The sequence below is a fragment of the Phyllobates terribilis genome, unplaced genomic scaffold (assembly GCF_046119375.1).
Source record: "Phyllobates terribilis strain yellow unplaced genomic scaffold, ASM4611937v1 Scaffold_4__5_contigs__length_816908805, whole genome shotgun sequence".
Classification (NCBI taxonomy): Eukaryota; Metazoa; Chordata; class Amphibia; order Anura; family Dendrobatidae; genus Phyllobates; species Phyllobates terribilis.
In genome coordinates, this window is record NW_027362764.1 from 354894210 (window position 1) to 354917823 (window position 23614).

The 23614-nt window shown below is 40.7% G+C and overlaps 1 protein-coding gene across 2 annotated transcripts in view; it reads right to left on the reverse strand.

Moving 5' to 3' along the window:
* Positions 1-12342: 12342 nt before the first annotated feature.
* ERP44 (endoplasmic reticulum protein 44) overlaps positions 12343-23614 on the reverse strand; it is a 140749-nt gene continuing 129477 nt past the window's right edge. The window contains exon 10 of one of the 2 annotated variants that reach the window (XM_073678419.1): positions 12343-12652. In XM_073678419.1, the coding sequence (XP_073534520.1) occupies positions 12548-12652 (105 nt within the window). In that variant the 3' untranslated portion in view covers positions 12343-12547. The remainder of the gene's footprint in view (positions 12653-23614) is intronic. The other variant, XM_073678418.1, reaches the window with a different exon arrangement.

A 23614-nucleotide genomic window follows, 5' to 3' on the forward strand; every position in this document is an offset into this window, starting at 1 on the left:
CTGTACCTGGCTGGACACAAATATAGTACGAAGCACCACTTCAATTTTTTTTAATTATTTCAGGAAATTCATGAAATAATTAAAAAAAAATTGACGTGGGGCTTCGCACTATATTTGTGTCCAGTCAAGTGCAGCAGGCAGGAACGGGCTGCCCCCAACCACCAGCTGCCTATTTGTACCTGGCCGGACACAACAATATAGGGAAGCCCTTTTTTTCTTAATTATTTCATGAAATAATTTAAAGAAAATTGACGTGGGGCTTCGCCCTGTATTTGTGTCCAGCCAGTTACAACTATGCAGCTGGGGGCTGGAATCCGCAGCGCAGGGAGGCCCAAGCTTTCTGGGCCACCCCCGCTGCAAATTGCAGTCCGCAGCCACCCCGGAAAATGGCGCGTTCATAGAAGCGCCATCTTCTGGCGCTGTACCCAACTCATCCAGGGCCCTGATGCGGTGGCTCACTGGGTAATAAAGGGGTTAGGGCCAGCTTGGCATTATCAGCTGGCCCTAAGCCCAAAATTCATGGGGTCACGCCAATATTAGACATGACCACCATGAATTTCTAGTAAAGTATTTAAAAAAAACACAACACCCAGAAAAAAGTCCTTTAATTGAAATAAACACACAATTCTTTATTGTTCTAAATTAAACCATACTTACCATCACGCCCATTCCAGCTGAAGCCAACGATCTCCTGAAATAAAAGAAAAATAATAAAGCAACATCATCCTTACCTTTCCATGGTTCCCATGACAGCTTCAGCTCTGCTACATCGAGATGACAGGCTGGACCGCAGCAGAACGCTGCCATCCAGCCTGTCATCCCGCAGACACTGAGAAGCGCAGGCTTGCTTGCGCTCCACAGTGTCTCTCTGTGAGGGCATCCAGATGAGCCGAGTTAATGTCCAATGAACTCGGCTCACCTCATGCACGTCACTGACAGCGTGGGAAAATTCTCCTGCACTCAGCGCTTCAGCGTGGGAGAATTCTAACACTGAAGTGCTGAGTGCAGGAGAATTCTCCCACGCTGTCAGTGACGTGCAGGAGGTGAGCTGAGTTCATTGGACATGAGCTCACCTTATGCACGTCACTGACAGCGTGGGAAAATTCTCCTGCACTCAGCGCTTCAGCGTGGGAGAATTCTCACGCTGAAGCGCTGAGTGCAGGAGAATTCTCCCACGCTGTCAGTGACGTGCAGGAGGTGAGCTGAGTTCATTGGACATGAGCTCACCTTATGCACGTCACTGACAGCGTGGGAGAATTCTCCTGCACTCAGCGCTTCAGCGTGAGAATTTTCCCACGCTGTCAGTGACGTGCATGAGGTGCGCCGAGTTCATTGGACACGAACTCGTCTCATCTTTATGCCGTCACAGCCAGACACTGCAGAGCGCAAGCATGCCTGCGCTTCTCAGTGTCTGCGGGATGACAGGCTGGATGGCAGCGTTCTGCTGCGGTCCAGCCTGTCATCTCGATGTAGCAGAGCTGAAGCTGTCGTGGGAACCATGGAAAGGTAAGGATGATGTTGCTTTATTATTTTTCTTTTATTGCAGGAGATCGTTGGCTTCAGCTGGAATGGGCGTGATGGTAAGTATGGTTTAATTTAGAACAATAAAGGATTGTGTCTTTATTTCAATTAAAGGACTTTATTCTGGGTGTTTGTGTTTTCTTTTAACTTTGACTATGGGGTTAGTAATGGGGGTGTCTTATAGACGCCTCTCCATTACTAACCTGGGCTTGATGTCAGCTGGCATTATAAGCTGACATCAACCCCAGCCCTATTACCCCCTGCCACCGCTACAGGGCAGCGTGGAAGAGCGAGGCTAAGTGCCAGAATTGGCGCATCCTATGAATGCGCCATTTCTGGGGCGGCTGACGGCTGGTGTTTCTAGCCTGGGAGGGGGCCAATATTCATGGCTCCCTTTCTGGGCTATTAATATCAGCCCCCAGCTGTCTGCCTAGCCTTTGCTAGCTATTAAATTAGGGGGGACCTCACGTCATTTTTTTGGGGGGGTCCCCCATTTTAATAGCTAGTAAAGGCTATGTATTCAGCTGGGGGCTCATATTAGTAGCCTGGGAAGCTCCGTGGGTATTACCCCCTTCCCAGGCTTCAAACATCTGCCCCAGCTGTCTGCTTAACCTCCGCTAGAGACTAAAATTAAGGGGAACCCCACGCCAATTTTTTTTAATAATAAATCCTTTATTTTAATACTAAATGACAAGTACAGTAACCAACACTATCACTGTACTTCATATATATGTGACTGACATGTTTCTATCTATCTAATCTATGTGTGAAGCTCTATTCTGTCTGTTATAAATTGTCGGGTACAGATGCTGAATTGCCGGCCGGCTTTTTTAAAGAGACGGTGCATGAAAACACTATTATTTTTTTTAATAAATCCTTTACACTAAATGACAAGTACAGTAACCAACACTATCACTGTACTTCATATATATGTGACTGACATGTTTCTATCTATCTAATCTATGTGTGAGGCTCTATTCCTTCTTGTCTAAATTGTCGGGTACCGGTGTATGCAGCTGCTGAATTGCCGGCCGGCTTTTTTAAAGAAAGCGTCTTCTGAGCAGTTTGTCAGCTTTTGGACACCTTTGAAGGTGTTTTCTATGTGTTTCTATGTGTTTTTGTTTGCCTGCCATTGGTTTTAACGGTGTTCGACGGTGTTCTAAGGTGTTCGACGAACAGTTCCTCGAACATCCCGGTGTTCGACGAACCGAACCGAACCCGAACACTACGGGGGTGGCTCAACACTAGTCATTACTAGAGTGTGTCAGCTGTTGAGGCTCGAGTTGATAGATGGGAAGCAGTTTTCTGAGGGCTTTTGAGGAATAGATAGCTTTTATTTTTTAAAAAACATGTTCCGTTCTCCCTGTTTACAAAAAATTAGACTCGGGATCTTTTTTTGACCATTCTGAAGTGACAATAGTGAGAGTGTAGAGGAAGATATCACCACCTGTTCATACTTTAATTTATGCCGGCATCTCAAGTGTGGAGGTCCGTTTTCTTATGTTGTTGGCCAAGATAGACTGTAGAATTTAACTATGAGATATTAAGTGTCTTCAAAGTGTTTGCAGATGTTGAATAAGTTAAGTGGAATTAGGCTATGCGCCCACGATGCAGAAATGCTCAGGATTTTTTCCTGAGCGTTTCTGCATCTCCTTGGCAGAAAAAAACGCATGCGGATTGTACATGCGTTTTCCTGCCAGGGACATGCGGATGTGAAGCGTTCTTCACTTGCATTTCCGCATGCGGGTTGACAAGCGCTTTCCAAGCGATTTTAGCATCACTTGGAAAGTGCTTGTCAACTTGGTCACACTATATAAATCCATGCAAACGGCATGGATTTATATAGTGTGACAGAAAGAATGGTAAAAAATAAGAAAATAAATATATACACCGCGTGCAGAATTATTAGGCAAATGCGTATTTTGATCACTTTGATACTTTTTATACATATTGTCCTACTCCAAGCTGCATAGGCTTGAGAGCCAACTACCAATTAAGTAAATCTGGTTATGTGCATCTCTGTAATGAGGAGGGGTGTTGACTAATGACATCAACACCCTATATAAGGTGTGCTTAATTATTAGGCAACTTCCTTTCCTTTGGCAAAATGGGTGAGAAGAGAGATTTGACGGGCTCTGAAGTGTCCAAAATTGTGAGATGTCTTGCAGAGGGATGCAGCAGTCTTGAAATTTCCAAACTTTTGAAGCGTGATCACCTAACAATCAAGCATTTAATCGCAAATAGCCAACAGGGTCGCAAGAAGCGCGTTGGCCAAAATAGGTGCAAAATAACTGCCCATGAATTGAGGAAAATCAAGCGTGAAGCCGCCAAGATGCCATTCGCCACCAGTTTTGCCATATTTCAGAGCTGCAACGTTACTGGAGCATCAAAAAGCACAAGGTGTGCGATACTCAGGGACATGGCCAAGGTAAGGAAGGCTGAAAAACGACCACCTTTGAACAAGAAACATAAGCTAAAACGTCAAGAATGGGACAAGAAATATCTTAAGACTGATTTTTCAAAGGTTTTATGGACTGATGAAATGAGAGTGACTCTTGATGGGCCAGATGGGTGGGCCAGAGGCTGGATCAGTAAAGGGCTGAGAGCTCCACTCCAACTCAGATGCCAGCAAGGTGGAGGTGGGGCACTGGTATGGGCTGGTATCAAAGATGAACTTGTGGGACAATTTCGGGTTGAGGATGGAGTGAAGCTCAACTCCCAGATCTACTTCCAGTTTCTGGAAGACAACTTCTTCAAGCAGTGGTACAGGAAGAAGTTGGTATCGTTCAAGAAAAACATGATTTTCATGCAGGACAATGCTCCATCATATGCATCCAACTACTCCACAGCGTGGCTGGCCAGTAAAGGTCTAAAAGAAGAAAAAATAATGACATGGCCCCCTTGTTCACCTGATCTGAACCCCATAGAGAACCTGTGGTCCATCATAAAATGTGAGATCTACAGGGAGGGAAAACAGTACACCTCTCGGAGCAGTGTCTGGGAGGCTGTGGTGGCTGCTGCATGCAATGTTGATCGAAAACAGATCAAGCAACTGACAGAATCTATGGATGGAAGGCTGTTGAGTGTCATCATAAAGAAAGGTGGCTATATTGATCACTATTTTTTTGGGTTTTTGTTTTTGCATGTCAGAAATGTTTGTCTAAATTTTGTGCACTGATATTGGCTTACCTGGTGAAAATAAACAAGTGAGAAGGGATTATATTTGTTTTTTATTAAGTTGCCTAATAATTCTGCACAGTAATAGTTACCTGCACAAACAGATATCCTCCTAAGATAGCCAAATCTAAAAAAAACCCCACTCCAACTTCCAAAAATATTAAGCTTGGATATTTATGAGTCTTTTGGGTTGATTGAGAACATAGTTGTTGATCAATAATAAAAATAATCCTCTAAAATACAACTTGCCTAATAATTCTGCACACAGTGTACTTACCCTCCGATGGCCCGCGCTGTCTTGCTTCGCTCGGTCCCGGCTGCCGGCAGCGGTAGAGTGAAGGACCTGCCGACGTCAGTGTCGGGTGACCGGTCACATGACTCTGACGTCAGCGCAGGTCCTTCATTCCATCGCGAACTGTCAGGAAGCAAGGAGGAGCGCAGCGTGGGCCGCCAGAAGGTAAGTATACATTTATTTTATTCTTTTTTTACAGCTTTTTTTTAATGGTACCTGGGTCCGGAGGAGAGTCTCCTGTCCTCCACACCCGGGTACCATCCGCACATTAGAATGCGCCAATTACGCAAGTACAGATGCAGTCTTGCGGAATTGGCGCGTTCTAATGCAAGTCAATGGCGGCGAAAACACAGCACTTCCGCAAAATAATTGGTAGTGCTGCATTTTTTTCCGCAATGATAATCCGCAGCGGAAATTTCCGCAGCATGTGCACAGCACATGCTGCGGAAATTTCCGCAGCATGTGCACAGCACATGCGAATTATCATTGGGGAACATGGCAGGCCTTCTAGCATGCGTTTAAGCGTTTCTGCAGCGTTTTTGCCGCTGCGGAAACGCTTAAAAAACGCACACAGCCTTAGTGTCCTTGCGTTTCTCTTGGAGGATAAGTTCAGCAATTATATATAGGTTTCACTTGGGTCATAGAAAGTTTCATTGCTGTTTTGTTATTTTGAGGAGCTGCAAGTCTGCAGAAAGGCAAGAGACTGCAGCATTTCCTTGAAATTTAAGTTAGTAGCCGAAGAACAAGCATAATATTACTCAGCAAGAGGTTGGCGTTTTTGAATAAACTAGTTTGGAATATATTTTTTCAGATGGAGATGCATGTAGTAGCTGTTATTTTGTCTTTAGTTGAGAAATAGATGCTCGTATCCTTGATGTTTATCTAGGTGGGTAGAACCAGTTATTTTGTTTAGTCTAAGTGCCCACGTTGCAGAAATGCTCTGGATTTTTCCTGAGCGTTTCTGCATCTTCCTGGCAGAAAAAACACATGCGGATTTTACATGCGTTTTTCCTGCCAGGGACAAGCGTAAGGCTGCGCGCACACGATGCGTTTATGCTGCGGAATTTCCGCAGCGGAAACGCATCAAAAACGCATGGTAATCCGCACCCCATGGTCCCCAATGGCATTCCGCAATGTCAATGCACATGCTGCGGATTTTTCCGCAGCGTTTCTGCAGCGTAAATAAATCCGCAGCATGTTCATTAATTTTGCGGAAGCGCCGCCATTGACTCGCATTGAGACGCATAGAATCCGTGTCTGTACATTTGTACAAGCGGATTATATGCGTCTCTATGTGCGGATGGTACCCACTTCTGGAGGAGAGAAGACTCATCCAGACCTGGGTACCATTGTACCTGTAAAAAAAAGAATAAAATAATAAAGTTTATATTCACCTGTCTGGCGGCCCCTGCAGCGCTTACCTTCCAGGACCTGAGATGACGTCGCGGTCATGTGACCGCAGGCTGTCTCGCGAGATGCCGGCAACCCGGAAGAAGCCAGGACGAGCGCGACAGCACATGCGGCGGGGGAATCGGGGGTAAGTGTAGCTTTATTTTTTTATTTTTACGGTCACACTATATAAATCCATGCCTTTTGCATGGATTTATATAGTGTGACCTAGTTGACAAGCACTTTCCAAGTGATGCTATCGCTTGGAAAGTGTTTGTCAGTCCGCATGCGGAAACACATGCGTTAACGCATGTGGGTACGCATGTGAATCCGCAGGAAAAATGCATGCACAATCTCCCTGGTTTTTTCTGCCAGGGAGATGCAGAAATGCTGCAGAAATGTTCTGCTTCATTTCTGCATCGTGGGCACATAGCCTTAGTGAAGTGTTTTGATCATGCAATTTCACATGCAGGTTTGTCAAGCGCTTTCCAAGCAAATTTAGCATCACTTGGAAAGTGCTTGACAACTTGGTCACACTATAAATCCATGCAACCGGCATGGATTTATATAATGTGACCAAGTTATAGTAAAAGAATGGTAAAAAAATAAAAAATAATTATACTCACCTTCCGATGGCCCCCGGTCTCTATAGTGATGCGTCCTGGATCCCCGGCAGCTCGCGATGGTCTAAAAGGACCTGCCGTCAGCGGTCGCATGACCCGTCCCCGGGTCTGGAATAGAGTCTTCTTTCTTCAGACCCGGGTACCATCCGCACATTGAATCGCTTAATATCCGCATGTGTACATGTAGTCATGCGGATATTAAGCGATTCAATGCAAGTCAATGGCGGCGAAAACACAGCGATTACGCAAAATAATTGGTAGTGCTGCGGATTTTTCCGCAATGATAATCTGCAGCGGAAATTTCTGCAGCATGTGCACAGCACATGCGGATTATCATTGGGGAACATAGCAGACCTTCTACCTAGCGTTTAAGTGTTTCTGTGACGCAATTGCCGCTGCGGAAACGCTTAAACGCATAGTGGGCACACAGCCTCAAAGTGTATATAAGATATAGCAAGCCTCTATGTTGTTTTGCAAATCCACCAAAAAAGCAGAGGTCAGTGTAGCCCCTGAAAATTAACCTGGCAGTCCAAAGTTAGAAAACAGAATGTAGCGCCACAAGTTTTTATATTTTCAGGATTTAAGCATAATAACATGAGGAATGGTGCTTGCAGCGGATTCTCAACGGTAGCAAAGATCACTCAGCACACGATAAGTGTCCGAGTGACAATATCTACTAAAATGGAGGATTTGGCGCCTTTGAAATGGCGGCTACAAGGGGTACGGTCGGTCAAAGAGGAGAATTCCCCTGTCCTGTAAACACAGTCCAGCATGAGACCTCAGAGGGGCGGCAGCACCGGGGCTCGTCGGAATCAACAAGAGGTAAGATAAGATGGCGCTCCTGCTTTCACTAGACTGGGACTCTTGTACATGATGGGGAAGGAGGAAGGGAGGGAGGGGGTGAGCAGGGTCCCCTCATGCTGCGGCTATGTCGTGTGATACCAGTATTCCTCACCTCTCTGTGTTGGCTGCGGTCTCACTCCTTAGGGGTCTGGTAGGTACTTTTGCGCTGCGCCGTCAGGCCTCAGGTACCAGGTGCAGGGATCTGCTCTGCTGTCTCCTGGAGGGAAGCTTTCGGGTGCCCGATGTCACTGTAAGGCTCAGGTCTATGGTGATATGCTTGATGGTGGGTGATTTATCCACAAAAAGCAGGAAAAGTCTCAAACTAGCGTCTAGGAGCTGGAGAACCACATGTCCGGTCTGCACCAAGCCTACGCCACGCCCCCCCAAACTGGCCACTTTTGACCAGGGCTGTGGAGTCGGAGTTGGAGTTAGTTTTGGTTGGAGTCGGTAGAAATGTACCGACTCCGACTTTAAAAAAAATGTATTAATATTTCATAATTGAACTTTCATATGAATTTTATAAATGTTACTCAAATATATATGTTCTATCAAACTATGAACAACAGTGATAAGCAGTTCTGCTGGAGATAGACATTTCTTACTTCTTGTGTGTCACTGTTCTCCACTGCCCTTATCTAATCTTATACTTGGTTAACCTCATGCTGCCCCAACCCCCCTACTTACAATGTATGAAACTGAAAATGTGTTGCAAATTCTTAGTAGTAAAGCTCCTCCTCTAGACTAGATGTTTACTAGGTGTGCGTCTTCCAAGCATCTCACAGCTGCTACTCAGAAGAGGAAGACTGTAAGAAGTATTATCCTTTCAACAAACTTTGCATCAGTTAACTGTGAGTACATGAGGAATAACAGTATTACTGACCACTATATCAGTTGTACGACCTGGCAATAATTTTGTACAACTGTTTTTAGGAAAAACAATTGTCATTTGGATTGTGAATGCAGAATTAAAAACCTGAGAATGTCAAAGAAGCGTCACATTAAATCAGCTGTATTTGAACATTTCACCATCACTCAAGATAGAAAACATTATGTCTGTCAGTGTATGACAAATAATCCAGACAAAAACAAATGCTGTGAAGCCAAGATCAGTGCATATTCAGGCAAAGATAAAAATGCTCCTACCAGAGCTTCTAATCTAAAGAGACATTTACAGCGCTTTCATCCAGAAGTACTGAAAGCAGTGGATGAGAAAGACTGCATCCAAACCAATGAACCAGTGCCCAGCTCTTCCAGCCAAACAAAGGAGCAGAGAACTTTGCAGCCATCAGTTGCAAGATATTTTGTCAGTGACAAAGTTACTGTGACAATGACAGTAGATACATTGAAAAAACAAATCATAGAGCGTGTTGTAAAGGATAGTGTGCCTATTTCATTATTTTCACGACCAGCTTTTGTGTGTCTGAATGGGGAAATGGCCCGCAAGCTTGGTGTTTCTCTGGAGAGAGAGTATTAGAAAATTAGTAATCGAAGAAGCTTTGAAACAAAAGGAAGAACTTAAAAAAACTCTCAAGGGACGCTTTCTGTTTCTTAAAATGGATGCCCGCACACGTCACAGAGTGAACTATTTTGCCATCAATGTCCGATTTGTTTGTGACAAAAACGAAATAGTTACCAAGACATTGGCAGTAAAAGACACCAAAGCTCATCACACCAGTGAGTTTCTACAGGTCTTGGTGGAAAAGGTTCTGCAAGACTATGAACTTAAAAAAGAGCAAGTTCTTTCTGTCGTAACTGACAATGCTTCAAATATGATAAGTACTATTAAGCCAATGAATGAGAGTAATGATGGTGACCAGCAGCTAGAAGAACATTCTGGGTCCACAGACACAGAAATGTTTGAAATAGAGGAACACAGTATTGTAACTGAGGAGCAAACTGAAGTTGCTTCAGATGAACAGCAACATGATAGTTTAGATGATCTTGTTGAAACTGTGTCAATACGTTCTTTCATTCATCACATGCGCTGTGTTGTGCATACGCTACAGCTGGCTATAAGAGACAGTCTGCAAGAAGGACATGCTGCTGCACTGATTGGCAAGGTGAGAAAATTGGCTACTGTTGCCAGAACCCCTAAAGTTGACTCAATTTTGAAGAGACGTGCTGGAAAAGGGGCAATTATTGATCAAGCCACACGATGGGGCAGTACTTACTTAATGATTCAGCGCTTGGTTGAACTGAAAACCTTTCTTCTAGACATGGCTAACCCTCAACTGACGCTAAATGAAAGTCAGTGGAATCAGGTGACTGAGCTGGAAAAATTGCTAGAGCACCCATTTACAGTGACTAAAAAATTACAAGCAGAGGACTTAGCTCCAGGTATTTTCTTAAAGGAGTGGAAGAACCTGATGTTTCGCCTGTCCCAAAGAGGAGGGTTAATTGCAAGTGGCATTGCTACATCAATGAAACGGAGAGAGGAGCTACTATTACAAAATAACATTCTTTTGGCAGCTGTTTATGTAGACCCAATGCATCAGATTCTTCTAGATGATCAACAGCTAACTAAAGGAAAAGAAGCTCTGTTTGAAATAGCAGGATGAAAGGGTTGCAGAACAGTCAGGAGGAACAAGAAGAATTTGGTCGTCCTGCCACATCTTCACCCTCATCATCAACTGATGAAGAATTTAATTTAAAAAAATATTTGGATCACAAGGACCGTGCAAAGCGTTCCCGCATAGAAGAGTCATCCCCATCAAAGAACACAGCCAGTACATTTCAGCAGAATTTTTCATGTGCACTAGAAGAAATTGAGAAATTTGACCGTTCATCAAAAATAACAGTGCAACAAGCGATTCCTCTGTATCCTGACATTGTCAGAGATGTTGCCCGAGTGGTTACTGCTTTGCCACCAACCCAAGTTAGTGTAGAGAGGTTCTCTGCTCTAAAAATAATTAGATCAGATTTGAGGGCATCCATGAAGGAGGATCTGACAGAAGCAATACTTTTTCTGAGGACAAATTTATAGATTTCTTCTTATTAACTGCATAACAGTGTTTATTGCATATTTACTTACAAGAGTTTATAAAAGTTTATAAAAGTTATTTGCTATATTCTAATAAATATAGTTTTTGCTCTAAGTGGTCTGACTACTTATATGATGGTGAGAAACTGAATAAGCACGATGTTAATATTTTACAACAGTAAATTTATTGTTACGAATTGGCCATTTATGAAGGAGTCGGAGCCTGAGTCGGAGCCTGATCAAATCCAGGAGTCGGAGTCGCAACTGTGGCTTACCGACTCCACAGCCCTGCTTTTGACCTGATGACAGGTCCACTTTAAGCCGAGCTTAATCACAAGTACATTAAATATTGTGAAATATTTAAATAGTAGAAATTGGAAAAAAATATGTACAATGTGTGAAGATAGTTTGACAGCTGTGTTTGTAGAGCAAACATTCTATTTAATAAAATATATCCAAAAGGTAGAATGTCAGATTTATAGAAAATATAACATTTGATGCCAGCTTTTTAAATCTTTTTGTTATTGTTACATACTGTATGATTGAGAGTTTCTTCCTCGAAATGCACTGCAGCTTTTTAGAAAATAAAAGATTCTTTCCTTTTTCCGAGCATTAGTGCCTTTATTTGGTTTTCAATACATACAAATGACCATTTTATCCTAATTTTACCAGTCTACACCATGAACCCTTGATTCTGTGTCAGTGATCCTGGAAGTCTTGCTGGTGGAGCTGACAATATGCTTCCATAAGTGAATGAAGTCACTGTGACTTCTCACAACTTAAAAATAAACTGTCACAATGAAAATGCAGGGCAATCTGCAGGCACCATATAGAGCAGGGGAAGCGGGGAAGATTGATATATAGATGTAAGAAAAGATTCAGTATAATCTGTGATTTAATCCTCTACTATTTCTGGGATTCTTGGTCCGGTGGGCAGTCTCATCAGTGACTGACAGCCATGTCTGTATGCACACTTATACAAAGAAAGTTGTCAGTCACTGACCATTGGACAAGAAATCCCAGAAAGTAGAGATTTAAGTGCTTAAAACGTAGAATATACTGAAACTTTTCTCAGAAGGCTATATATCAATATGGTTCTAGTTACCTGCTCTATAACATACTGCCTGCAGATTGGACTGCATTTTATGGTAAGAGATCAACTTTAAGGTGACAATCTTATTTGCTGTGTAGTTTTTATCACCCAATGTAAAGCTTTGCTATTTTGTTTACATGAGCAATTTCTTCATTTTAGACAGATCTAATCTTCTTGTTTTTCTGTTGAGTTTTACATAGAAAAATTTAGATTATGGAAAATTCCTATAGAAATACTGTATGAAAACAAATTATGTTCTATTTGTAAGAATAAGATAACCTTCACTGTTCGATCACAGCGTACATCCTTAACTTGCTGTATCTGGTGTTCTTAAAATAAAGACAGACTTCACAAGAAACATCCAAAAATCCAATTTAATGGGGAAGTGCAATTTAACAACTTATGTAAATGTCATAACTTTGTAGTTATAAAAAGGACCGTTTGTTTCTTAGATTTTATTTTAATGTTCAACTTAAAAGTCTGTACAGAAAGAAACCACTAAACACAGACATATTTACAAACAGCAAATAAAAATAATCCAATATTGTTTGTTTATCCCAAATAAAAAATACAATTCTGAAAATATAGGCATGATCAAACATTAAGGCTTCCATGGCATTTCTAATCTCCTAAAGCTCATCACGATCCCTTTTTAGTATAGTGTACCTATATTCACTTGGGGCTAATTTCTGGAAAGAACTCTCAGGAGGACTACTTGCAAAATCTTCAGTTTGCTAGAAAAAACAAAACAAATACATTTGATGAATGAACAGTTAAATTAGCATATTTACATGGAATAAGATGGGTCAGTGTGCTGTCACATCAAAAATCTAATAGCACATGTCTTTAGGCTCGTCTGCATAAGCCCTTGTTTAGAGGTCAGTGTTTGTTCAAGTAAAAAACAAAAATTAGAACAGTGTCATCAATGTTTTGGCCCGTGTATCAGTGTTTCATTAGTGTTTTTTTAAATGTATGGATAAATTACAAAGCTTCTCCTATCCTTTGCAATGTTAAATCACAGACAGCGCACTGATGCCATCTGTGTGCCGCCTGTGACTCTCACAGATCTATAGACTTGTATTGGTGCTTTTCATCTGTGATGTCGTTTCTAAAAACCCAAAAAAAATGTGTCTCTGCACTGCAAAAATAAACCCAGACATATCATCTCAGTCTGATCATTTATAGCTTTGGGCCTGGTGGTGTAGGAGTTATCAGTGCCTACCCTACAATACAATACAATTTATCTGCATGTCCCTCACACTGCTAGACAACTTCTGCTTTGGAGATGTATTGCTGTGATGCCCTTGTACCCCTGTACTCCCTATTTCACGACCACACTCAGATTTTCTCTTCCCACTTCAGATTTACGATTACAAGTCAGTGTGATTTACAGTGTGCTGAATGACTACAGCAAGAGACAAGTATTTGACAATACATAGTCCATGAAACGTCAAAGCTTCTGAGGGAGTTCAGTATTGCAAGATCACATAAGCATCGGCACTTCTCTTGTCAGTCTGCTCAAGAGCATTAATTGCAATACTGCAAGAATGAAGGGTTTAGCCTCAGTAGATGTGTTCTGCCTAGCATTCGGTCATACAAGCTACTGTTGGGAGTATAGGGGCTAATCACACAGTCTCACAATGTGGGATGGAAGTTGCTCTTAGCAATATCTTAAAAAAACCTCCAACTCCCCTTTATACAACAATCCAATTCCTCTCTCATGGTCAGCTTGTGGTTTAAATAAATTAAAAGATATCTCTGATGGAAAAAACATCTACCCATTTACAATTTTAACCCCTTAACGACCTTGGGATTTTCCGTTTTTGCATTTTCGTTTTTTGCTCTCCTTCCCAGAGCCATAGCGTTTTTATTTTTCGGTCAATATGGCCATGTGAGAGCTTATTTTTTGCGGCACGAGTTGTACTTTTAAACGCCATTACTAGTTTTACCATATCGTGTACGGGAAAACAGGAAAAAAATTCCAAGTGTGGTGAAATAGCAAAAAAAATGCAATTCCACAGTTTTTTTGTTTCTTTCCACATTCACTGAATGCTAAAACTGACCTGTCATTATTATTCTCCAGGTCATTACGAGTTCATAGACACCAAACATGAATAGGTTCTTTTTTATTTAAGTGGTGAAAAAAAATCCAAGGTTTGCTAAAAAATGAAAAAAATGAAGCAATTTTCCTAGACCCATAACGTCTCCTTTTTTTCAGGATCTGGGGCTGGATGAGGGCTTATTTTTTGCGCGCCAGGCTGACGTTTTTATTGATACCATTTTGGGGTAGATCCAATGTTATTGATATTGGATGATAATGATATTGGATTGTCCGTTATTGCATTTTATTGCAATGTTGCTGCGACCAAAAAAACGTAATACTGGCGTTTGGAATTTTTTTCTCGTTACGCCGTTTACCGATCGGATTAATTCTTTTTTTATCTTGATAGATTGGGTGATTCTGAACGCGGTGATACCAAATATGTGTATGTGGGGTTTATTTTTTATTTTATTTTGAATGGGGCAAAAGGGGGGTGATTTAAACTTTTATATTTTTTTCATATTTTTAAAAACTTTTTTTTTTTTTCTACACTTTTTGCTTGTTTCTGTAGTCTCTATAGGAGACTAGAAGCAGCAACTGTCTGATCGCCTCAGCTACATAGAGGCGATGAGCAGATCACCTGTATGTAGCAGAATTGCTCCTGTACTATGAGCGCCGACCACTAGGTGGCGCTCATAGTAATCTTTACATGACAACCACTGGGGTCTGCTGCAGACCCCGGGTTGCCATGCTCATCCATCAGTGACCAGCGATCATCGACGGGCGGGGTAAGTGACGTGCTTCTGGTGCGGCGCTGTTAAATGCCGCTGTCAGAGATTGACAGCGGCATTTAACTGGTTAACAGAGGCGGATGGATCGCGATTCCACCCGTGGCTGTTGAGGGCACATGTCAGCTGTAAGAATCAGCTGACATGTGCCTGGTTCAGTGCCAAGTGCAGTGCTAATACGCCCCAGGCCAGTAAGGGTTTAAAGAATAAATTTAACCTTTCAACAAATTACTTTATTCATTATATTATTTTTCAAAACAATTTTCAAAACCTCTTATCTAACAAACCCCTTATATCAGAAGCAACAGCGAAACTTTTATGTAATATCAACCATAATATCTTTTGGAGTTGTATCTACAACTGGTTTAATAATATTTCTCTAATAAAAAATACTAGTATGTCTAAATGGGAATCCGACTTAAAAGTAACTTTTAACCCAGAAATATGGAAAAATGCACTTACGTATACATACAACTCCAACATTTCTATGTCGCGCCATGACCCTTGCTTCAAATTAATCTCTAAATGGTACTTTACCCCTTCTAGACTCTTACACAAACCCAAACCATTCTCCACTTTGTTGGAGGAACTGTGGAATCCATGGAAATCTTATACACATCTTCTGGAGTTGTCCTAAAATTCAGGCCCTTTGGGACCATACGTCTGAGTTCATAAAAAAATTAACGAATGACAAAATTTCACTCACTCCTCAAATAGCCCTACTTTCAATTGGCCTGGAAGACACTCCACCCCCTGTAAGATCCATCATTATCCACACTACTTTAGTAGTTAAAAACGCCATTGCAGCTTTCTGGAAAAAATCTAATGTACCTAATTATTCAGACATTGAAGAAAAATTGTCTCAACAAACTATTTGAACACAACTTGAACAAATACCTTAAAAATGGGTTCATTAGCCTGAAGAATATTCTGGATTTCTTTTCAATTCTACTTATCTATTTAATCATACTTTTTTAGTGGACATCAGTTGAGATTGATGTAACTATAAACTGTCTAACTATAAATTTGTCTATTATCTTAATTTATTTGTTGCTATATTCCAATTATCTATGATTCTCTATTTCATTTTGAGTTCTCCTTTCCTTTACTCCTTTCCCCTTCCCCAAAATTCCCTTACCCATTCCCCCTCCCCTTAATTTGTTATAATATGCTAATAAATCATTCCTCCCATTCCCTTCATACCTTTAGCCATTCCATATCCCTTTCTTCCCTTAATTTCTCGTTATAAAATGTTTATAAAATTTTTGGAAAAGGAAGTTGCTCTTAGATTATCTTAGAGTATTTTGGCTCAACAGAACCATATATAATGTAAAACAGTATTAGCCTCTTCTACCTTAGAAACAAGGATCTACCTTACACAAATTAGTCCCATTACCAGTTCTTCATTGGATCAAGCTTTATTAGCATGAAATATGTTCTCCCTCTTTTTTGTTGTCCAAAAGCTGGGTGTGTCATAATGTTTACCACCTTGGGTTTTTCCATTGAGTTTTCGTTTTTTTGCTCCCCTTCTCCCAGAGCCATAACTTTTATTTTTCAGTCAATATGGCCATATGAGGGCTTGTTTTGTGTAGGACGAGTTGTATTTTTGAAAGACACCTTTGGTTTTACCATATCATGTGTGGGAAAACAAAAATCCAAGTGGGGTGAAACTGCAAAAAAAAGTGCAATTCCACATTTTTTTTTTACCATGTTCACTAAATGCATTAAACTGACCTGCCATTATGATTCTCCAGGTAATTACGAATTCGCAGATAAAAAAGAACCTATACATATTTTGTAAGTGGTGAACCAAATCTAAAGTTTATATATATTGCAATGTTGCGGCGACCAAAAAAAAACATCCAGGTGTTTAGATTTTTTTTCTTGTTATGCCGTTTACCGATCAGATTAATCCTTTTTATACATTGATAGATCGGTCGAGTCTGAATGTGGCGATACCAAATATGTTTATTTTTTTTAAATTGTTATATTTTAAATAGGGCAAAAAGGGGGGCGATTTGAACATTTATATTTTTAAAAACTTTATTCACTCTTTACTTACTTCAATAGTCTCCACTGGAGACTAGAAGATGCGATCATTTGATCGCTTGTGTTACACATGAAGCTCTGCTATTTGTAACAAAAGTGCTCGTCTGCTATGAACGCCGACCGCTGGGTGCAGCTCATAGTGGATTCGCTATGACAACCACAAGGGTCTTCTGCAGACCCCGGGTTATCATGCCAACCCATCGGCAGCCAGCGGCGATGGGCGAGTCTTAAGATGCGCTTCTTGCGCGGCCATGTTAAATGCTGCTGAGCTTGACAGCAGCATTTAACATGTTAACAGCCGCGAATGGATCTCAATTCCACCGGTGGCTGTTAGGTGCACATGTAAGCTGATCAGATCAGCTGTTATGTGCAGAGAAAGATGCAGGCTCAGCGCTGGAGCCAGCATAAAAGGGAGTGAGACGAAGGGATACCAAGCACTTTTTGACTAGTTATTAAATTTAAACTTCTTCTAGCACTTTGTCAGGTATTTAAAGAAATCTAAAATAAGAAGTTATGCCTATCAATTTGCCACATATTGGATGCACAAACAAAACATACATACGAGTTCACATGAACCCAGAATTTTCCACTTGAGTTTTACATACGTAATTGAATTATTTCTAAACGGAGGTCTTCAGAATTGTAAACATTCATTCCAGCAATATAGTGGTTCTTCAAAGTATGGGGGTTTAAATTAAAGATGTGGCAGTAAGAATAAACCATTTAGCCCCTTAATGACCAGTCCAAATTTTTTAAATCTGACATGTAATCACTTTATATAGTAATAACTCTTGAATGCTTCAACATATCCCATTGATTTTGAGATTGTTTTTTCGTGACACATTATACTTTATGATAATGGTTAATTTAGGTTGCTATTTTTATAAATTCTTATAAACACACAACATATCAGAAATGTGACAAATTTCAAAAAAATCTGCAATTTTCAAACTTTGAATGATTATCTCTTTAGTCAAGCTAGTCATACCACACAAAAACAATAATAATAAATACCATTTCCTTTATGTCTGCTTTACATCCGCACCATTTGCAAAATGTTTTCTTTTGTTAACATTTTAGAAGGTTTAATGATTTCATTTTTTTTCAAGGAAATTAAGAAAACTTATTAGTGACCTATTCAGTTTTCAAATGACTTTGGTGGTGCTATATTGGAAATCACCAAAAGTAATACAATTTTAAAAATTGCACCCCTCAACGTATTCAAAATGGCTTTCAGGTAGTTTATTAACCCTCCAGGAGCTTATCAGGAAGTAATGCAAAGTGACAAGACAGGAATTAAAAAGTTAATTTTTACCACCTAAATGTTTCTATCTTCTAAACAGGCCGCTATAGCTGGAAGACTTTAACCCCTTTCCGACTTGGTCAGTAACCACACCATGTCGGAAAGGCCGGTTCAGCTGGGGCTCCGGCGCTGAGCCCACGCAGAATCAGGCACATGTCAGCTGATTTATACAGCTGCCATGTGCCCACAACAGCCGCGGGTGGAATAGTGATCCACCCGCGGCTGTTAACCACTTAAATGCCGCTGTCAATCTTTGGCAGCGGCATTTAACAGCGCTGTGCCAGAAGCGCGTCACCCCGCCCATCGGTGACCCCGTCACATGATCGCGGGTCACCGATGGGTGGGCATGGCAACCCGGAGTCTTCAGTAGACCCCTGTGGTTGTCATGTAAAGCTTGCTATGAGCGCCACCTGGTAGTCGGCGCTCATAGCACAGGAGCATTTCTACTGCATACAGGTGATCTGCTCATCGCCTGTATGCAGTAGAAGCAATCAGAAAACTGCTGCTTCTAGTCTCCTATGGAGACTATTGAGGCATGCAGAACGTGTAAAAAAAAAAGGTTTGTAAAAATATATTAAAAAAAAAAAAAAATATATAAAAGTTTAACTCACCCCCTTTTACACCATTCAAAATAAAACAACCCCCCCCCCCCACATACACATCTGGTACCGCCGCATTCAGAATCGCCCGATCAATACAAAAAAATAATTAATCCGATCGGTAAACGACGTAACGAGAATAAATTTTAAGTGCCAGAATTACGTTTTTTTTGGTCGCCGCAACATTGCAGTAAAATGCAATAAAGGGCGATCAAAACATCAGATTTATCCTAAAATGGTATCAATAAAAACGTCAGCTCGGCGCGCAAAAAAATGAGCCCTCACCCGACCCCATATTACAAAACATGTAGACGCTACGGGTCTCGGAAAATGTCGTGTTTTTTTTTTTTTTTTTTAAAAAAAGCAAACTTTGGATTATTTTTTCACCGCTTAAATAAAAAAGGACCTATACATGTTTGGTGTCTACAAACTCGTAATGACCTGGAGAATAATAATGGCAGGTCAGTTTTAACATTCAGTTAACGTGGTAAAAAAACCAAACTTTGGAATTGCATCTGTTGGCAATTTCACCGCATTTGGAATTTTTTTCCCCGTTTTCCAGTACACGATATGGTAAAACCAGTGATGGGGTTTAAAAGTACAACTCGTCCCGCAAAAAATAAGCCCTCACATGGCCATATTGAATGAAAAATAAAAAAGTTCTGGCTCTGGGAAGAAGGGGAGCAAAAAACGAAAATGCAAAAACAGAAAATGCTCTGGTCATTAAGGGGTTAAGGTTGTTATTTGGCAATGAATTGCCATGGCAAACATCAGGACCACACAATCAAGATCTCAGCATGCCACTGAGAGTAAAGAGGGAACCCTCACACTCTTAACCATCTAGATGCTGTAGTCACTATTGCCAGCAGTATTTAAGGGGTTAAACAGCCATGGTCAATGATCTGGCTGATGCAGCAAGTTGCCAGCTATAGTGTACAGCTGAAAGCTGCTGAATTGTCACCCATCAGAGGATGCTGGTCTCTTATATCTCAGGTCAGTTTTAAGTCGTATTGGCGGTCATTAAGGGGTTAACCTTCTCCAGTCAGTTTTGACTTTCGTAACAGAGCCCCATTTTTCAGGTCTAAAATGCCAATTCATCCAAGCAAGACTTTTTTTCGGGATACATTGTACGTTATGTAAACGAAGGTCGATAAGTTCTGCATTTATTTAGGAAAATAGGAAATTTGCCAAAAACTTTGATAAATTAGGAGTTGTATGAGTATTGTACCCCACTGTTTTGGCCATTTGGCAACATTTTTGTGAATTAATTTTGTGTAAGGAATTACAAAGAAAAACCCCAATAAATTGAAAAATAATAGCAACCCTAACAATTTTTCAAAGTTTTGTTTTCTTAGCATTCATTATGTAATTGCCTTAATCATGCTGACTAATTTCCTATGCCAATATCAAATTGATACTTTGTTTTACACAAAAATTTACGTTGAGAGAGTCCATTTTTTTTCATGTTTACAGACCCAGAAAGTAATCTCTTTTTTTGGAGACATCTCATTTGTATCATTTTTCGGTATATACCTTTGATAGTAAAATCTAAATATATATTTGCATTTTCTATCTCAGCACGAGAAAACACTAAATTTTTTTTGTTATTTTTGGTGTGTTATATTCCGAGAGACATTTTTTCACCTTTGATTGCTGGTTGCTGCTTATTATTTTGTAGAGGATAATTTGAAGTGGTTATTGGTACTATTTGGGGTCTTTTTATTCTGATTTTTTTGGAAGCATGGTCACTGTGCAGTACAAGTCGCAGGACAATTTAATTCTTGAGGTCATTACGATTGGGTAAGTGGTACCAGTGTTATATAGTTTTTGTTTGCTACTTTTATTTTTGTGGTAATTCTCTGCCACTCCAGATCATTACTCCTGTGATGCCGTCAGTCCTGCAGCTATGATGGCATGTACTATAGCCAGCTACTGGGTGTGCACAGTTTTGTGCAAAATAACGTAGTGTATTTAACACCTTAAGGACAGAGCCACTTTGTAGGTTAATGACCAGGCCAATTTTTATAATTCTGTCACTTTATGAGGTAATAACTCTGGAACGCGTCAACGGATCCCACTGATTCTGAGACTGTTTTTCCGCGACATATAGTACTTCATGACAGTGGTAAAATTTCTTCGATATGACTTGTGTTTATTTGTAAAAACAAAAACAAAAACTCCCAGAAATTTGGCGAAAATTTTGCCATTTTCAAACTTAGAATTGTTATGCCCTTAAATCAGAGAGATGTCACACAAAATAGTTAACATTTACCACATGTTTACTTTACATCAGCACAATTTTGGAAACAATTTTTTTTTTGTTAGGAAGTTATAAGGCTAAGTGCCCACGATGCAGAAATGCTGCAGATTTTTTCCCCATCTCCTTGGCAGAAAAACGCATGCGGATTTTACATGCGTTTTTCCTGCCAGGCAGAAGCGTTTGTCAAGCGTTTTTGCATGCGGGTTATCAAGTGCTTTTCCAAGCGATTTTAGCATCACTTGGAAAAGTGCTTGACAACTTGGTCACTCTATATAAATCCATGCAACCGGCATGGATTTATATAGTGTGACCAAGTTAATAGTTTAAAAAAAAAAAAGAAAGAATAAAAATGGTAAAAAATAAAGATTATACTTACGTTCTGATGGCCCCCGGTATTTTCTCCGCTGCGTCCGGTCTCATGTACGGCTCGCGGTGGTGTGAAAGGACCTTCTATGACGTCATTTAGTCATGTGACAGGTCACGTGACTGCAGACGTCAGCGGTTGCGTGACCTGTCACATGACTAAATGACGTCATGGAAGGTCCTTTTAGACCATCACGAGCCGTACAAGAGACCGGACGCATCGCTGAGGAGACCGGGGGCCATCGGAAGGCAAGTATAATCTTTATTTTTTATTTTAAATTCTTTTTTTTAACAGGTACTATGGTACCTGGGTCTGGAGGAGAGTCTCCTCTTCTCCAAACTCGGGTACCATCCGCACATTGAATCGCTTAATATCCGCATGTGCACATGTAGTCATGCGGATATTAAGCGATTCAACGCAAAATAATGGCGGCAATTACGCTGCGTGTCCGCAAAATTAATGGACATGCTGCATATTTTTCCGCAATAATCCGCAGCGGAAATTTCCACAGCATGTGCGGATTATCATTGGGAACCATGGGGCATGTATTACCAAGCGTTTTCGCAGCGGAAATTCCGCGGCAAAAACGCTTGAAAAATGCATAGTGGGCACGCAGCCTAAGGGTTAAAAGTTGACCGGCGATTTCTCATTTCTCCAACAAAATTTACAAAACTTTTTTTTTTTTTTTAAAGGGACATCACATTTGAAGTAATTTTGAGGGGCCTTTATGACAGAAAATACCCAAAAGTGACAATTCTAAAAACTGCACCCTTCAAGTCGCTCAAAACCACATTCAAGAAGTGTATTAACCCTTCAGGTGCTTCACAGGAACTGAAGCAATGTAGAAAAAAAAAAATCACATTTAACTTTTTTTCACAAAAAAATTTATTTAGACCCAATTTTTTTTTATTTTCACAAGGGTAACACAGAAAAATGGACACCAAAATGTATTGTGCAATTTCTCCTGCGCATGCAGATACCCCATATGTGGGTGAAATATGGGATGGCTCGGAAGGAAAGGAGCACCATTTGACTTTTTGACTTCAAAATTTGCTGGAATAATTAGTGGATGCCATGTCGCGTTTGGGGAGCCTCTGATGTGCCTAAACAGTGGAAACACCCACAATTGACACCATTTTGGAAACTAGACCCCTCAATAAATTTATCTAGATGTGTGGTGAGCACTTTGAACCACCAGGTGCTTCACAGAAGTTTATAATGTAGAGCCGTGAAAATAAAAAAAAACACATTTTTTCAACAAAAATGAACTTTTAGCCCAATTATTTTTATTTTCACAAGGGTAACATAATAGATCGAGATAATGGACCCCAAAAGTTGTTGTGCAATTTCTCCAGAGTACACGGATACCCCATAGGTGGGGGAAAAACACTGTTTGAGTGCGCGACAAGGCTCGGAATGGAAGGAGCACTGTTTGACTTTTTGAACACAAAATTGGCTGGAATTGAGAGTGGACGCCATGTCGCATTTGGAGGGCCCCTGATGTGCCTAAACAGCGGAAACCCCCACAAGTGAACCCATTTTGGAGACTAGACCCCTCAAGGAACTTATCTAGATGTGTGGTAAGCATTGTGAACCACCAGGTGCTTCACAGAAGTTTATAACGTAGAGACATGAAAAAATATATATATATATATTTTTTTTTTTTCCACAAAAAATTGCTTTTAGCCCCATTTTTTTTTATTTTCACAAGGGTAACAGGAAAAAAATTTACCTCTCATTTTGTTGTGCAATTTCTTCCGAGTATGCCAATACCCTACATGTAATTGGGAACTACTTTTGAAGCACAGTGCAAAGGTCAGAAGGGAAGGGGCACCATATTATAGTGCAGATATTACGGTTATGGTTTATGGGTGCCATGACCACTAGGAGATCCCCTGAGGTGCCATAACAGCAGAACCCATCATAAGTGACCCCATTTTACAGACTACACCTCTCAAACTCATCTAGGGGTACAGTGATCATATTGACACTACAGGTCACAGAATTTCATACCATTGGGCAGTGAAGAAAAAATAATTAATTTTTTACCCCAAAAATTTTGTTTTAGCCCCAGATTTTACATTTTCAAATGGGGATAATAGATAAAGCTGACACAAAAATGTGTCCCACAATTTCAGCTGAATGCGGTAATACCTCATATGTGGCTGTACAGTACTGCTTAGCCACACGGCGAAACTCGGGAGGGACAGAGCACTATTTGCCTCCTGGAGCGCAGATTTTCCTAGAATAGTTTGCAGACTCCATACACAGCGCCCCTACGTGCTAGAAGAG